At 43.2% G+C, this 17982-nt stretch overlaps 1 protein-coding gene across 2 annotated transcripts in view; it reads left to right on the top strand.

Annotated features, from left to right (window-relative positions):
* Positions 1-17982, top strand: part of mmp28 (matrix metallopeptidase 28) — an 88324-nt gene that overhangs the window by 11425 nt on the left and 58917 nt on the right. For both annotated transcript variants that reach the window (XM_073053789.1, XM_073053790.1), the window contains exon 2: positions 17053-17132. In XM_073053789.1, the coding sequence (XP_072909890.1) occupies positions 17053-17132 (80 nt within the window). The remainder of the gene's footprint in view (positions 1-17052; positions 17133-17982) is intronic.

Here is a 17982-nt window from a genome sequence, read left to right on the forward strand (position 1 = left end):
GAATTCAATGCCACCATGACGTTGCCTTTCCTAGAACTGATGAGAGGCTATGGGTTCAATGTGAACGAGCTCATTTGTACTATAAACCAAATGTACTGCCATACCACCAAAACACACTTTAACCTTCTTGAGAGGAAAATGGAGGTTTGCCAAAGGAATGATTTTAAAGAGCAGATGAGTTCATTGGGTTAACATTTTGTTTGAGGTAGGGCATTACAAAAATCTGTTGCCTTTCCCAAACTGTCCTGTAAGTAGTTTTGCTGTTCCAATGGATTGTTACAGCTTGATTCTCTGTAATATTTAAGTGGTTGGCTAGATCTCTTTTATGGCCGTTTCCTTATTTACTTATTGAAATTCAGCTTGGAATAGGCACTTCTGGCCCTTCGAGTCTCACTGCCCAATAATCACATGATCTAATCATTGGACAATTTACAATGACCAATTAACTTACCAACCAGTAGGTCTTCGGACTGTGGGAAGAAACCGGAGCACCCAGAGGAAACCCATGTGGTCACAGGGAGAATGTACAGGCAGCGGTGGGAATTGAATGTGGACCCCCTGTACTGTAAGGTGTTGTGCCAACCACTACACTACCATGCTATAATTGCTAATTGACTTATTGTTGTCATGTGCATTGAAACACAATGAAAGACTTGCCATTCAGACAGATAATTTCATACATAGTTTTAGTATATTGAAACAGTACCAAGAAGAAAAAGAAACCCCAAATGCAGAATATAGTGCTACAGTTGCTTTGGATTTCCAGCATCTGCAGTCTTTCTGGTGTTCGTGTTACAGTTGATATTGGTTTATTATTGTCACCTGTACTGAGACAGAGTGAAAAGCTTTGTTTTGCATGTCAATCATAAAACTTTTTAGCACATTAGTACAGTGAGGAAGTACAAGTGTAAAGTGACAACAGGATGTGGAATATACTGTTACGGTTATAGAGGGAGTGTAGTGAAGGTAGACACTATGGTGTAAGGGCTGGGATTAAGTAGATTGTAAGGTCAAGAGCCCATCATGTTGTAGTAGAGGTTCATTCGACAATCTAATAACAGTAAGATAGAAAATGTAACACACACAAAATGCTAGAGGAACTCAGCAAGTCAGGCAGCACCTGTAGAAATGAATAAACAGTCGAGGTTTTGGGCTGTTTGTTCATTTCCATAGTTGCTGTTTGACCTTGAGTTCCTCCAGCATTTTATGTGTTTTGCTTTGGATTTCCAGCATCTGCAGAATTTCAGACAGAAGACACCCTTGGTGGTACATGTTTTCAGACTTTTGATTATCCTGCCCTATGGGAGAGGGTAGAAGAGAAAATGACTGGGGTGGGATGCTGCTTTACTGAGACAGAATGAAATGTAGACCTTTTCAGAGGAAATGCAATGTAGGTAGATAAACAAAGTGCAGGGCCATGGGGAGGTAACATTGTTAGCAATGTTAGAGTGGCATGGTTAGCACAACGCTTTACAGTAGGGGCTATCCGGGTTCAATTCCCGCTGCTACCTGTAAGGAGTTTCTATGTTCTTCCTGTGACCGTGTGGGTTTCCTCCAGGTGCTTTGGTTTCCTCCCACGTCAAAGACGTACCAGTTGGTAGGTTAATTGGTCTTTGGAATTTGTCCCATGATTAGGATAGGATTGAATTGGGGGATTGGTAGGTGGCATGGCCTGAAGGTCCTTATTCTGCACTGTATCGTTATAAATAAATCAATACATCTTAGAACTGAGGTTTAAAAGGGCAGAATGATTCTAATGAATGTAACAAATATATTTGCTGGGAGCTGCCTGCAAAAGGCCACCATCTTTGAGAGCGTTTTGAGGTTGTGGGAGAGGATCACTGATCCTCAAATGACAAGTGAGCGTTGACAACATTCCAGAGGCTCACTCACTGTTTTTAATTGTACCTGCTTTTGCAAAATGGGTTCAAATACTCCTTTGTGAGGTTTTGATTGCATTTGGTGCATGAATCAGGAAGGATGCACATATACTAAATGGGCTGTGGACCCTCAGAAGATTTCTTACTAAATTCTAAGGAAAAAGAAAAGCATCTTGTATGATAATTACCATCTGATATACCTTAGTCAGAAACTAATGCTTCAAGCAGGGGTTCTCAACCTTTCTGATGCCATGGTCCAATAACATTAAGCAAGAGGTACGTAGACCCCAGGTTGTGAACCCCTGGTTTAAAGGAATCGAGTACACGAGGAAACAGAAACCGGGTGCTGAATTTGAATGATCTATCTTCTTCGTATTGAATGGTAGAGAAGGCTCAAAGGCCAGATAGCCTACTCCTGTTCTTACTTTCTATGTTTCAATAGACATCACTGGCAGTGTTTACAGTGTGTCTGCGTGAACCATTGGAAACTCAGACTCTTTAAAAGTATCCATGTGCTTCTCATTTCCTGCTGTCAGTTGTTGCCAGCAGCACCACCAGGGGGCAGCATTGAGGTCTCTGCATTGGAGCATGCTCTCTCTCCCCTGACCACCTCACTCTGGCCAGCCGACACTTCAACCCTTCACCACTGAATCTTCCACCTGCTCCGAATGATTGCGTTTAAATATTAAGTATGTTTTCAAAATATTTAATTTCAAACACAAGGGTAAACAAGTTCATGTTAATAACTGTGATAGGTAATCAATACTTTGATTGAGTTAGAAGCTGTACAATAATCCTCTGCATTGTGGGATTTAAAAAAATATAACAGGAGCAAATATGCAAAGTTTATAGTACTTAAGTCTCTGGAACTCCAGAGTCTGCATAGAGTTGCCAAAGCCAGTAATTACCAACCATTCATATTGATTCAAAAATCTCAGCTATTTTAATGCCTATCTTTCTCAGGAATCAAACTCCTCCTTGTTATTTATGCTAGTTTGCACGTTACCTTATTGTTTGATGCAATCATTTGTCTTTTGCAACTCTGAAATTTGCAGCATTACTCTCTCAACTGGTGCACTATGGTCAGTACAGTACGTCGCATCTCCGGCACCGAGTCTGGACCCTCAGCTCAGAAAGAGGGAAAAGAGGAGAGCAGTAGTGAAGTAGTGATAGAGGATTCAATAGTTATGGGGGAAGATAAGAGATTCTGTGAGAGAGATTGAGAATCCCAGATGGTCTGTTGCCTCCCTGGTGCCAGGGTCCACGATATCTCAGATCGAGTTCTCGGTCTTCTCAGGAGAGAGGGTGAGCAGACAGATGTCGTGGTCCATGTGGGGACCAATGACATAGATAGGAGTAGGGATGAGGTCCTGAAGAAGGAATATAAGGAGTTAGGAAAGAAGTTAAAGAGCAGGATGTCAAAGGTGGTAATCTCGGGATTGCTGCCTGTGCCACGAGACAGAGAGGGAAGGAACAGGAAGTTATGGCAGATGAATGCGTGGCTGAAGTGTTGGTGCAGGGGGCAGGGGTTCAGATTTCTGGATCATTGGGATCTCTTCTGGGGAAGGTCTGACCTGTACAAAAAGACGGGCTGCACCTGAACTGGAAAGGGACCAATATCCTGGTGGGCAGGTTTGCTAGAGCTGTTGGGGAGGGTTAAAACTAGTTTGGCAGGGGGGTGGGAATCAGAATGTGAGTGCACAGATTAGAGTTGAAGGACAAGAGCATCATGATATGTGTTCTGATTTGGTGAGGAAGGACAGGCAATGGACAAAACATAAATGTAGCCAGTTAGAGGGGTTGAAATGTGTCTATTTCAATGCCAGGAGTATTAGGAATAACGTGGATGAACTTAGAGCATGGATCAGTATGTGGAATTACGATGTTGTGGCCATTACTGAAACATTGGAGAAAGGGCAGGATTGGCTGATGCAGGTACCGGGGTTTAGGTGTTTTAAAAGGAATAGGATGGGAGGTAGAAAGTGGGGGGGTGGAGTAGCATTACTGGTCAGGGATAGTATCACGGCTATAGAAAGGGAGGACGCTGCAGAGGGAGTGTCCACTGAGTCAGTCTGGGTGGAAGTCAGAAATAGGAAGGGATCAATCACTGTGCTGGGAATAGTCTATAGGCCCCCAAATAGCCCTCGGGACACCGAGGAGCAGATAAGCAGGCAGATTTTAGAATGGTGCAGGAAATACCAGGTTGTAGTTATGGATTATTTCAAGTTCCCTCATATTGACTGGCACCTCCTGACTGCAAGGAGGATAGATGGGGCTAAATTTGTCAGGTGTGTTCAAGAAGGATTCCTGACACAGTATGTGGACCGGCCGACGAGAGGAGAGGCCATACTGGATCTAGTTCTGGGTAACCTGGTTACCTGGTGACAGACCTCTTGGTGGGGGAGCATTTTGGTGAGAGTGACCACAACTCGCTTAGCTTCAGCATAGCTATGGAAAAGGATAAAAATAGACAAAATGGGGAAGTGCTTAACTGGGAAAGGGATAACTATGAAGGGATGAGGCAGGAACTAGCGAGAGTAAATTGGAAACAGATGTTCAAGGGTGAAAGCACAGAAGTAATGTGGAGGAATTTTAGGGACCACTTATGCTGGGTTCAGGATAGGTTTGTCCCACTGAGACATGGAGAAAATGGTAGGAAAAGGGAACCGTGGCTGACGAAACACGTGAGGCAACTTGTCAAGAGGAAGAAGGAAACATATGTTAGATATAAGAAGCGGGAAACAGGAGGGGCTCATGAGAAATATAGGGTAGCCAGGAAGGAGCTTAAGAAAGGATTTAGGAGGGCTCGAAGGGGGCATGAGAAGCTCTTAGCATGTTGGATTATGGAGAACTTCAAAGCGTTCTATGCGTATGTGAAGAACAGAAGGATGACAAGAATGAAGGTGGGGCTACTAAAGGATAAAGAAGGCAACATGTGCCTGGAGGCAGAGGAGGTTGGGGAGGTTCTAAATGAATACTTAGCTTCAGTATTCACAAGTTTAAAGGACCTTGATCAGGGTGAGGTCGAAATAGAGCAGGTCTGTGTGCTGGACAACATGGAGATTAAAGAAGAAGAAGTGTTGGATCTTCTTAAAAACATCAAGATTGATAAGTTCCCAGGACATGATATACCCCAGGTTGCTGTGGGAAGTGAGAGAAGAGATTGCTGGAACAGTAGCTACGATCTTTGAATCCTCTTTGGCTGCAGGGGAGATGCCGGAGGATTGGAGAATGGCAAATGTAGTTCCCTTGTTTAAAAAAGGTAATAGGGAGAGTCCTGGGAACTATAGACCGGTGAGTCTTACGTCAGTGGTCTGCAAACTATTGGAAAGGATCCTTAAGGATAGGATCTACGAAATACAGTCTACCTAAGGATAGTCAACATGGTTTTGTGAAGGGAAGGTCATGCCTCACGAGCCTAATTGAGTTTTTTGAAGAGGTAATGAAATAAATTGATGAGAGTAGGGCGGTAGATGTGGTCTACATGGATTTTAGCAAGGCATTTGACAAGGTTCCCCATGAGAGACTCATCCAGAAAGTCATGAGGCATGGGATCAATGGAACCTTGGCTATTTGGATAAAAATATTGGATTACAGGAAGAAAGCAGAGGGTAGTTGTGGAAGGAAAGTATTCTGCCTGGATGTCGGTGACTAGTGGAGTGCCGCAAGGATCTGTCCTGGGACCCCTGCTCTTTGTGATTTTTATAAATGACCTGGATGAAGAGGCAGAAGGACGGGTGAGTAAGTTTGCGGACGACACGAAGATCGAAGAAGTTGTGGATGGAGCTGTAGATTGTCGAAGGTTACAAGAGCATATAGACAGGATGCAGAGTTGAGCAGAAAAGTGGCAGATGGAGTTCAATCCAGATAAGTGTGAGGTGATGCATTTTGGAAGTTCAAACCAGAAGGCTGAGGACAGGGCTAATGGCCGGTTACTTAAGAGTGTGGATGAACAGAGGGACCTTGGGGTTCAAATCCATACAGCCCTCAAGGTCACTGCACAGGTTGATAGGATAGTTAAGAAGGCCTATGGGATGCTAGGCTTCATTAACAGGGGGATTGAGTTCAAGAGTAGAGAGGTCATGTTGCAACTCTACAAATCTCTGGTGAGACCACACTTAAGAATATTGTGTTCAGTTCTGGTCACCTCATTACAGGAAGGATGTGGAAGCTATGGGGAGGGTGCAGGGGAGATTTACCGGGATGTTGCCTGGATTGGAAAACAAGTCTTAGGAGGCAAGGTTAGCAGAGCTGGGACTTTTCTCTTTGGAGCATAGAAGGATGAGAGGGGACTTGATAGAGGTCTACAAGTTTATGAGAGGCATAGATAGGGTGGATAGTCAGTACCTGTTTCCCAGGGCACCAATAGCAAACACCAGAGGGCATATGTACAAAATTAAGGGAGGGAAGTTTTAGGGGAGACATCAGGGGTAAGTTTTTTTACACAGAGGGTTGTGGGTGCCTGGAATAACTTGCCAAGGATGGTGGTGGAGGCTAAGAGCCTCGTGGATGGGCACATGGATGAAAGAAAAATAGAGGGTCATGGGGTAGTGTGGGTTTAGTATTTTTTTAAGGAATATAAGGGTCGGCACAACATTGAGGGCTGAAGGGCCTGTACTGTGCTGTAGTATTCTAGTGTCTGCCCCACCTTAGCAGTCAAACCCTGCCTGACCTCATGATGATGCTGTTACTTATAGAGAGGTCAATGATGCATTATTAAATGATGTCATTCAGCTGGGAAGGAGGGTAACTGGCTTGGAACAGGCAGTGTAAGTCAAAAGATGTTATAGAGTCATAGAATCAGGTCCTTCAGCCCAGACACACATTATGGTGATGGGAAACTGTGTAATCTCCACACAGACAGCACAAGGTCAAAGATTCAAAGCACATTTATTATCAAAGAATGTACAAATTATACACCTTGAAATTTGCCTGCTTATGGGCAGCCACAAAGCAAGAAATTCAAATAACCTGATTTAAGAAAAAAAGAGCAAAAACCACTGTGCGGAGAAAGAAAGAGGGAGGGAAAACACGTCGTGCAAGCAATCGAAGCAAGCTGAATACTGTGAGTCCCAGATCCATTCTGGAGCAGCTGGAGTAGACCCAAACCAAGCCTCGGTTCCCACTTTTCATATCAGCGGATCTGCAACCGGATCAGTTCACAGCCGCGGAGAAAAGAATGAACATTTCCAGGAGAGCGAGCGAAATCAACCTGACCCTCATCTCCGATTTGGGCTTCTGGTCTGTCTGAGCTGACGTATAAATTGTCCAGGCACTGAGTAATGCCACGTTCTAGGACCTGGATCCCAGTGCCCCAATACGTCTGTGCCACCCAGCTCGAGGCCATTCTCGATCTCACCAAATCAGCTCAGCGCTTGGAGCAATTCCGCCTTGTACCCAGGTTAGGTGGACGGACATTGAAACTCTTCTGTATTAACTCCTCTCCAAACTGTTCGCTCCATCTCTGGTAGCGTTATGAACTCCGTCTACGAATCCAGTCCCGTGACGAGTGAGGTAACTGCAATAATGCAATGGACAAACTATTTCTATTAAAAGTAACTGATGCAGCAAAAAGTCACTGCATACAGTTCACATTCAGTGATGTGAGGAAGTTTCCCAGGCCTTTAGTGTGGTACACAGCAAAAGACAGTTTGAAGGATGGACTTCTGTGCTTCCTAGAACATGCTAAAGCCTGTCCCAAGAGTTATCAGCATTTTGATCATCAAACAGGTAGAGTAATTTTTACTCTCAGAAGTACATGATCAGTCCAACACCAATCATGTGTAAATCACAACATTTATTTAACTCAGTGGCCATTTTGAGGTACCTCCTGTACCTAATAAAGTGACCAGTGAGTGCATGTTTATGGCTTTCTACTGTTGTAGCCAACCCACTTCAAGATTCGACATGTTGTGTCTTCAGAGATGCTCTTCTGCACACCATTGTTATGAGGTGTGGTTGTTTGAGTTACTGTCGCCTTCCTGTCAGCTTGAATCAGTCTGGCTTTTTCCCTCTGACCTCTTTCATTGACAAGGCATTTTAAATCACAGAACCGTTGCTCACTGGAATTTTTTTGCTTCTCACACCATTCCCTGTAAACTCTAGAGACTGTAGTGTGTAAAAATCCCAGGAGATCAGCAGTTTCTGAGATAATCAAACCTCCCCATCTGGGATCAACAATCATTCTATGGTCAAAGTCAATTAGATCATATTTGTTCCCCATTCTGATACTTGGTCTGAACAATAGACAATAGACAGTAGGTGCAGGAGTAGGCCATTCAGCCCTTCTAGCCAGCACCGCTATTCACTGTGATCATGGCTGATCATACACAATTAGTACCCCGTTCCTGCCCTCTCCCCATATCCCTTGACCCTGCTATCTATAAGAGCTCTATCTAACTCTCTCTTGAATGCATCCAGAGACTTGGCCTCCACTGCCTTCTGGGGCAGAGCATTCCACATATCCACCACTCTCTGGGTGAAAAAGTTTTTCCGCATCTCTGTTCTAAATGGCCTACCCCTTATTCTTAAACTGTGGCCTCTAGTTCTGGACTCACCCATCAGCGGGAATATGCTTCCTGCCTCCAGCATGTCCAATCCCTTAATAATCTTATATGTTTCAATCAGATCCCCTCTCATCCTTCTAAATTCCAGTGTATACAAGCCCAGTCGCTCCAATCTTTCAACATTGTCTCTAACAACTGAACCTTTTGACCACGTCTGCATGCTTTTATACTTTGAGTTGCTGCCACATGATTGGCTCATTAGATATTTGCATTAGCAAGCAGGTGTATCTAATAAAGTGGTCACCCAGTGTTATCTGTTACAACTGAACTAAAATCTTACATTGTAGAGACCTGTCTGTTAACTACTAATACCCGGAAAATAGTTAGGGCATTGGGCATCTGCCATAATCAGCTAATTATTCTGCGTTTATCTTCAAGACATGTGATTACACAGAAGCAAAAAGCATTTCACTTGCTGGAATTTTAAATTAGTCAGAAACAATATCGGCGTAGTCCAGATGTTTGGCAACTCTGATACAAAGTCGGAACTGAAGCTCTCATTGTTACAGGCAACGAAAGGGCACAGAGAGTCCACTATTACAGAACTGGTACTGTCAGTAAGTAGGAACTGAACATGGTGGAACTAGTACTCTCACCTGTGGTCCTTTGCAGTGAATGAAGGCTGCATGCCAAGGGCGGCCCCTTTGCGCCTGTCCAACAATCGTAATATTAGTTATTTCTGCCAGCTTCCTGCTGGCCGTCTGACAGTGCTTATTAGCTAGCTAGTGAAACAATATCTCTTCGATGGATGCAAGAGCCAACTTTAATGAGTGTTACCTACTGCTAGGTATTCAAGAAGCAGTGATTTTCCCCAAAGCTGACCTTCACAAGTCTGTCGTGTTCACTGAAATGCAGACTGCTACACCCAGTGGGCCAGGTTGGTGAGTCAGTGGGACAGTGGCTGACAATGATCCAACGCTGTCTTTTTCAAATTTGCTTCACCTAAGAGGCTTCTGCTGTTGAAGCATGTTCTACGTGATAAACATTAAATGGCCTGACCCTGTACACTGACCCTCTGACCTCAGTCACCTCATTCCAAGACTCTTCTCATACCGAGCCTGCTGACAATTTAAATAATTGCAATGGATCCCGTCATTCTCTCTCACACCGTCCTTCATGTTTCTTCCCTCTAGTTTTGCTTCCTCAGCATCGTGCCCGTCCTCTCTCCTATCCTCCATCACTCTCTCTTTCACTTTCTCACTGTCCACTGTGGCCCCCTCCACACTCTCCTTCATGCTCTTAGGGTAGTGAACCAGATGCTTGGACAACGATTTAGGCACCGGGCCAGATTGAAAAGGTCAGGGTGTTGGGGCCCGAATTGAGGGACAGACCAGTTCAGCTCACTGCATTGAACTAAGGGTCTCTCTTTGGACAGACGGAACCTCTTTGTGAACTTCAGTTCAAAATGCTATTTGCTTGCGTTTATTGTTTTTTGTTGATTTTTCTCTGCACATTGGGTGTTTGACACTCTTATTTAAAGGGGTTCTTTTAGGTTTGTTTGGTTTGAGGCTGCAAATTTTCAAGTTGCATATTGTATACATACTTTGATAATAAACGTACTTTGAACTTTGATTTAGCTTGCTCTGTCTTCATAGGAAGGGGTATTAACTATAAGAGTCGGCTGTAATGATGCCCTAAAATATTGTGTGTAGTTTTATTCACCACAACACGACAGAATGTGCAAAGTCAGCCAGCAATGAATGTCACAATGTATGTAAATACTAATATGGTCTTCACAAGATGCGAGATTAGAAAGTGTCTCTGACACCCCTTACGTTCATCCACCTCACTCTATCAGCATAACAATTACATTTCTCGTAGCAGCTGTGCAGTTTGTAGAATTATCAAGCAAAGTGCTAAAAGTGGGTGGTTTCTGTCGAAGCTCCCCATACTCTGGGGTATATAATCTATCAGCCAGCTGCATATTCTATCCTGTTGTTAATAAAGGTTTTGCCAGCTGTTAGATGTGGCTAATTCCCCTACGGATTTTCCCACACGAGCAGGGACAAAATGCTCTTCCTTTCAATCTGTGTTGCAGGTGAAAGGCTGAAAGACAACATATTTCATTGTTGTACATTCTTTGCCATCTTCATTAGACATGGGTTAAAGCCTCAAGGATCAGTTGATAAGCCAACGAGGCACGAGGTTTCTCACATGAGTTTAAAAGGGTCCCCTTGCACTTGCCCCTCCCACAACCCTCTTCACAGCCCTCATCAACGTTTCTCCGTCAGTTAACTGACCATTTAGTTCATTCCAGTTTGAGAGAATTTGTTGAGCTACGAGTGGACTGATGCCTGGCCTCATGCTGCATCAGTAACTACACTTTACAAAGCTCTCACTGGCTCCTTGGTACTTTGTGAAGACTTGGAACCCTCTGTATAAACGTGGGCCTGTTTAAGAACAGGTACTGAAATATATGTCTCTACCAAAGGAGGTGTAAGGCATTCCTTCCCTCCGCTAGCCTGCAGGTCACTCTTGGGCAAGGTGTAGCACCTGCCTGGCCCCCCGATTAGGATCACATGAAGCCACCGGAGCAGGTGGTGGGTGGTCGAATGAGCGGTTGGTGCACATCACAATTTCTGCTTATGTGACCACTGACATGAAGCAGACAATCTCTGAAGAGTAGTGATAATGGTTGGAGTCACTGTCTTGTAAAGACATTGTCCAGAAGAAGGCAAGGGCAAACCAGTTGTGTAGAAAACATTTCCAAAAATACCTATTAAATACCAATAAAAACATCCAAGTCACTGCATTATGCTTTGCTGCAAATTGGAATGGGAATCAGGGTTACTACCACTGATATACGTTGTGAATTTCATTGTTTTACCACAGCATATTGTGCACAAGACAAATAATGAAGTAGTGTTCATGGACTATTCAGAAATCTGATGGTGGAGGGGAAAAAGCTGTTCTTAAAAAGTTGAGTGTGGGTAATTCATTTATGTGGCACAGACAACTAAGGCTAATTATATTAGGAAATGGGGAATGCTCTGTCAACAGCTTAATCGCTCTTATCAGTGTGGCAAATCAGTGAATTAAAAAGTTCCTGGTGTTTGGATTCTTTGGCAGTCAAAGTTCAAAAGTTCAAAGAATTTATTATCCAAGTACATATATGTTTCTATATAGAACCCTGAGATTTGTTTCCTTGCAGGCATACACAGTAAATTCAAGAAACACAATAGAATCAATGAAAGACCTCACCCAACAGGACGGACAATGTACAAATACAAGAGATAAAAAACATAATAAATAAACAATAATTATTGAGAACATGAAATGAAAAGTTCTTGAAAGTGAGTCCATAGGTTGTGGGAGCAGTTCAGTGAGGGGGCAAGTGAAGTTATCCCCTCTGGTTCAAGAGCCTGATGCTTGAGGGGTAATAACTGTTCCTGAATCTGGTGGTGTGAGTCCTGAAGCACTTGTACCCTGTTCCTGATGGCAAAAGTGAGAAGAGAGCACGGCCTCTTGATGATGGATGTGACAATGCTCTGTGTAGATGTACCCTGGAGATTGGAAGTGTAGGTGCTTGTGTTAGCTGACATAACGGAGACCCTAAGGAAGACCAGAGGATGGAAATCTCCATGATCCCTTGACTGTAAGGACCTGATGTGAAAAGAATTCACTCAGTCCCAGCCAGGGTTCTATGGCATGCAACTTGCCCATCTTTCAACAGAGCAGCTATTGGAGAGGGTGGTGTAGAAGCTGTGTAGGCCAAGCTGCCAGTGCAGTTGATATCTACCTCAGCATCAGCAACCAACAAGTTGGGAAACAACAGAGATAAATCACTCTCCCCTCGCTGAGTAACGGACTGTCACAATAAAAACTAATTCCAATGGTTATCATCGCCATCGTCCTAACAAGTAAAATAAGGGAAGATGTGTATCTTTATATATCAGTGCAACACTTCTCTTGGACTAAGATGTCCAAAGGGACATTTGAATAGACAATCTTTAATTCTAGAAAGGAGTGCTTCCTGTCTAGACATTCCTAGGATCATTACAATGAGCATTGTGAATGCGATTCTTCAGGAAAAATCTAAATTTAAATATTTGTGGTATTAAGAGATTTTTTGGCAGAATATGCGGATCTCTGTTGAGTGAAACAAAGCATTTATTCAGCCAACAGGCTGCAAATAGGTAGAATACCACTGAGCCACATAATAGGTCCTTGATACAATATGCATTATTATGCAGCATAATACGAGCTCTCAAAGCTTTGTACTTACACGGCCCACTGTACATAAATAAATCATTTAATATGATTTATTATTTCATATAAACATTACAGTAGTATGCCGTATGCTTAGACATGGAGCCAATCAAAGCCAATCAAAGCTTCTTGATTAGAATAAAACTGACCAATTGTTCTCTTGGTTCGCTCTCTTGCCCTTAAAGCTTTTATTGATTCAAAAAAATCAAATTTTTGGCCCAGTTTTGCTTCTTTGCCTCCTAGCTCCAAATCTCTTGTTAGTTTCCCTCTTCTTCCACTCTTCAGCTTCACATTGGCACATTCCATGTAAAAGAACCTCACAGCTAATGTTTCTTGATGTATAAAAGAGTTGATCTAGCAGTTTAGATGGCTGTATTTTGTGGGGTTGAAGGTGAATTTGCTTCTGATGGAGCTGAGCCTTGATGACCTCTACAGTCTTCTCACCAGAGGAAGACATTCTGATATCACAATCAAGGCACCCCATCCTGTGTGCTGTTTTGGGGGAGCTGACCTTTCTTGCTGGCCCTGCAGTGGGAATGTATGAATAAAAATGGATCACAGCCCATGCTGACTCCCTCAGGCTGCCGCTGGGCACGCTACAGTCACCAACTCGCTCAACCTTTACCTGCCAACACCCACTGCTGATCCAGGAAAAGCTTTTATTCTTGCATCTATTCCACTCCATACTCGAATTTCAAATGCTCAGGTAGTGAATGGTATGACAGTCGGCTCTGCATGCCAGGAAACTCAAAAAATATACTCTGCAGTAGATGACAGCTGGATCTAATGTTCCTCTATTAACTATATTGTTTGTCATTGAGGGTTTATCTTCTCATACTGGTGACTTGTGGATTCTGTAGGGCAAGATTAGGCATGTCCATGATGTCTGCAAAATAGACACCCACGCCAGCCGCTTGCCAAAGGTTAAACAGAGGCTACCAGGCAGCATGAGGATTGATGGAGGAGAGGAAAATCAGTGTTCCAAAGCTCATGATTCCAGTGTGGGAAAAATGCATAACATGGGCTGTCACTGTTTATTCAACCCATATTTGGCGATATTATGTTTCTCATTATAGGCAGCAAGCCAGGGTGAATTAGAGATGATTAGCATTTCAACCTGAGCCCAAAATTTTTCTTAAAGAAATCGTAGGGTTAAGAAGGAAGTCCACTTCTGAGCAGTTATCCAGTGCCAAGGTTCAGCATCTGAACCAGGGTGGGAGTAAGTGTGATAGCACCAGGGTCATGGAATAGAAAAGTGTCAGTACTTACCCTCTGTAGGCTTGGATAAAGGCACACTTAGTTTTGGCAAGGCGCCAGTGTTCCTAATTTGAGCTGACTTAATACTGGTGATATAGTAGACAGTGAAAAAGATTATCTAAGGTCACAAAAGTTTACAAATTGGTGGGGGAGAGTGGGCAAGTGATTGGCAGATGAAACTTTCTGCCAGTTGAAGGAGGATGTTTTGCACTTCCATCCATTGTTCCTGGAAAAGCATCAACTTGGTGGCCTCTCTGAGAACGTATATTTGAACAATGGAAGTTTTAACATCCCTTAGTAACCCCATGTGGTTCATTTTCTTGACGCCATTACTCCAGAGGGAGGAGTGGTTTAATTGTGTTGCACTGTTTTTGCTCCAGTACAAAATAGCACATTAGTCCAGGTGGGCTTGGGGCAGTCAATACTAGGAAACAGTTAATCCCTTATGCCCCCCCAATTCCCAGTGCTTACTAAAAACATTGAGTAGTTACATGACACTGAAACTCCTCAGCAATTTGCTGGTGTTGCTCTTCCTATTGATTCAGGTTTAATGCTAGGCATTTCATTGTTCCGTGTAGTGAAATCTGACATTTTTCATCAGAATCAGAATCAGGTTTAATATCACCGGCATGTGTCATGAAATTTGTTAACTTAGCAGCAGCAGTACAATGCAATACATGATAATAAAGAGAAAAAACTGAATTACAGTTAAAAAGAAAAAAAAATATATGTACTAAATAGTTATATTAAATAAGTAGTGCAAAAAATAGGAAATAAGAACATAGTGAGGTAGCGTTCATGGGTTCAATGTTCATTCAGAAATCAGATGGCAGAGGGGAAAATGCTAATCCTGAGTGTGTGTCTTCAGGCTTCTGTATCTCCTTCCAGATGGTAGCGATGAAAAGAGGACCTAGGTTGTGTAGGTCCTTAATGATGGATGCCATCATTGCTCCTTGAAGATGTCCTGGATACCTATGGAGACTAGTGCCCATGATGGAGCTGACTAAGTTTTCAACTCTCTGCAACTTACTATGACCCTGTGCAGTAATCGCCCCATACCAGATGGTGCTGCAGCCAGTTAGAATGCTTTCCACGGTGCATCTGTAGAAATTTGAGAGTGTCTTTGGTGCCATATCAAATCTCCTCAAGCTCCTAATGAAATATAGCCATTGTCTTGCCTTCTTTACAGTCATTAGATTATTGTCTAATTTGTAAAGCTCATTCCTATGCATTAGAGTACAGAACACCAGGGCTGAGGGAGTGGTGCAACAGTCTGAGATGTCTTCTCCACACTGAGCATTAAGCCAAGGTCCTCTCTACCTTTTGGTGCAGAATGCAAAGGCCTTATTGTAGCATATCAGATCAGTGTTGGGAAAGCACGTTCCACAGTCGACATCAGAAAGTACCTTAAAGTTATCCAGCAGGTTTGGCAGTTTCCATAGTCATTGCTGGATTTGTTGATTGTTACCATTGTATCTTGATTATCTCTATTTGGCCATTAGGTCATTATCATTTGTGGGGCCTTAATGTGCATCAAATTATATTGTAACAGTGACTTCAAAATTATTGCATTGGCTGTAAAACATATTTCATATTTCATATTGCTTTTGTATTTCACATGAAGCTGAGAGGCAGAGGAATAATCCATCCCACTTCTATGTTGTTGTCTGCGAAAAGTGGTAATAAAATGTTTCTGTTCTAATAAAAAATAGTCTGACATTGAGCTGAAGGCCATGACGCTACTAACTTAAATTTAGCAACTTACAAACATTGATGCTGCTTCATAGAAGTGCAGTCACAGGGTTGTGCCAAATATTCTTTCCTGTATTTAAATGCAGTGGATTCCAATTAATTGTGACACAGTGGGATCAGTACATTTTGGCTCAGTTAAGCAGCTGCCACATTAGCCAAAATTTCATGGAAATAGATAAAAAGGTGTCAGAAAGACAAACTACTCTTTAACTGCATAACAAATTGTATATTTAAATGAAATATGAACAAATCAGAATATTATCAATATTACAACAGTACTATAAAACTGTATATTAGTTCCTAATAGTTCTGGTCAAGATGGCACCAGTGTACAGCGTGTCCTTAATCGACATCTTCCAGGTAGTCCGCAAAAGTTTATTTCACTTCTTTTATGTCTGCTTTTCATCTTAAATGTGTTTCTGGAACTATTAGAGCCTGTGATTTACAGTTTGGAGATCGATTAATTGACCAAGCGTTTGGCTGTCTCTGAAAAGATTCCAGAAAGTGAGTGCAAGCTTGAGCAGCCTTGAGGCAAAGAAGCTTAGAGACAAGGTGTGCGCCTGATGCACCATCAATAACTCTGAGACGTGGGTCAAGGTAGGCTTTTATTGGCTGGAAGAAAGCACCGTCAGCAGCAAGCGACCACCACACAACATCCTGGAGACTGAAGGAGGAGCAGTGCCTCCAATCGCCTTTATACCGGGGTCTGTGGGAGGAGCCACAGGAGCAGTCAGCAGGGTGGGGGCGTGTCCAGACAGGTATATGTAGTTCACCACAGCGCCGATGATCGACTCCACTTTGCCAATTAAAGCATCGAGGAAAATTGAAACATCAAGGTGAATACAGAAGGCGAGCTGGGGTTCGGTGTTGACTACCTACCTTTAGATCGCTGCTGGATGGAGCTCTCTGCTGCTGGAGTAGAAATCTGTGCGGCGACCTACTGCTTGTGCCAGAGGGTAGGCCTCTGTGCTCCAGTAGTATCTCTCTGGATGCCGTTGGAGTACGTTACTGAGGTTCTGTGTTCGTGCAATGGACTATGGACTGTGGACTTCTTCAGTCTAATGGTGTCTTTGCTGTTCTTTCTCATTGCCATGTGGTGTGATTTGTTAGTTTTTGTGTAAGGGGGAGGTGTCTTTCAGTCTGAAAATTAACTAACCCACTGAGAAACAGTGTCCCACCAGGATTTTGGAAAGACCCAAATCATCACTTCCCTTTCTGCTCACTCAGTAGCACAAAAGCTATTGGTTAGTTGTATCAGTGCATTGTACTCCATCTTCAATTCCGCTCAAGATTTGCCTTAATTGTTCCACTGTGGCTGAGCGCCACAATATTGCTCTGTATCTTCTGCGGCTCTGGTCTAAATGGATGCTTTGCTCTTCTTCCCCAAGGCATTCTTGGAAAAGTATGGTTACCTTGAACCAGGATCCCTCGGGCAACTGAACCCTGCGCAGGTGAAGGAGGCGGTGAGGTAAGGCTTTTACATCGGGCATGTGCTGTGTACCAGAGGGATAATTGACAACCTGCAGCAAGGAGGATCTGTAGAGCCAGGACACTGAACCTCATTCCAAGCTGACATCTTCCTTGCTCAGCACAATAACTTCCTCCTTTCAGTTACACTTCATTCTAAGACTTTGAAGTTTTGCTTTGGGTGGTTAGATTAAAGGGATATAGGATAAAGATAATATTAAGGATATAGGAACTGAGATTCTACCATACAGTGATAATTAACTGGATAAGTAATATTATCTTATTGCTTGGGCTTTGCCCTTTGGCAGGTGGTCTTCACTTGTCAGCTATTAGTTACCCAGCAGAGCTAGAAGCAGTGAACAGGGACCGGCTCTGCTGAAGGAATCAGGAAATATCTGCCAACATAAAGATATCAGTTCAGCCAGCCATTTTTGGGCAGGTTGCTGATCATTTGAAATAAATCAGTAAAGGCTGCAATCCAAAATTCCTGTTGCTTGACTAATGCTCTGGGGAAGGAATGTAAACTAAGTGCGTCGTAGCAGGTGGTGGTGTTCACTTCCCCCCATGAACATTGCCTCATGCAGTGCCAGAGTATTCACAGCCAACGTTCCTTATCGTGCCCTGAGCTGATCCCCTGATCCCATATCCCTTCCAATGCTGTTGCCCTTTCCCACCCCACCTCACTGCCTTCCTCAGTTCCTGCATGTCTCATTTGCTACTGGGTTACCATATGTATATTTACACTGGATTTGACTACTCCAATGCACTCCTGGCCAACAGACTTAATAGTCTGTTCTTTCACCACCGCTTGTGTACACGTACTGGCTGCAGGCCTAGCAGTGCTGTGATTC

This window comes from Hemitrygon akajei, chromosome 8, assembly GCF_048418815.1.
Source record: "Hemitrygon akajei chromosome 8, sHemAka1.3, whole genome shotgun sequence".
NCBI lineage: Eukaryota > Metazoa > Chordata > Chondrichthyes > Myliobatiformes > Dasyatidae > Hemitrygon > Hemitrygon akajei.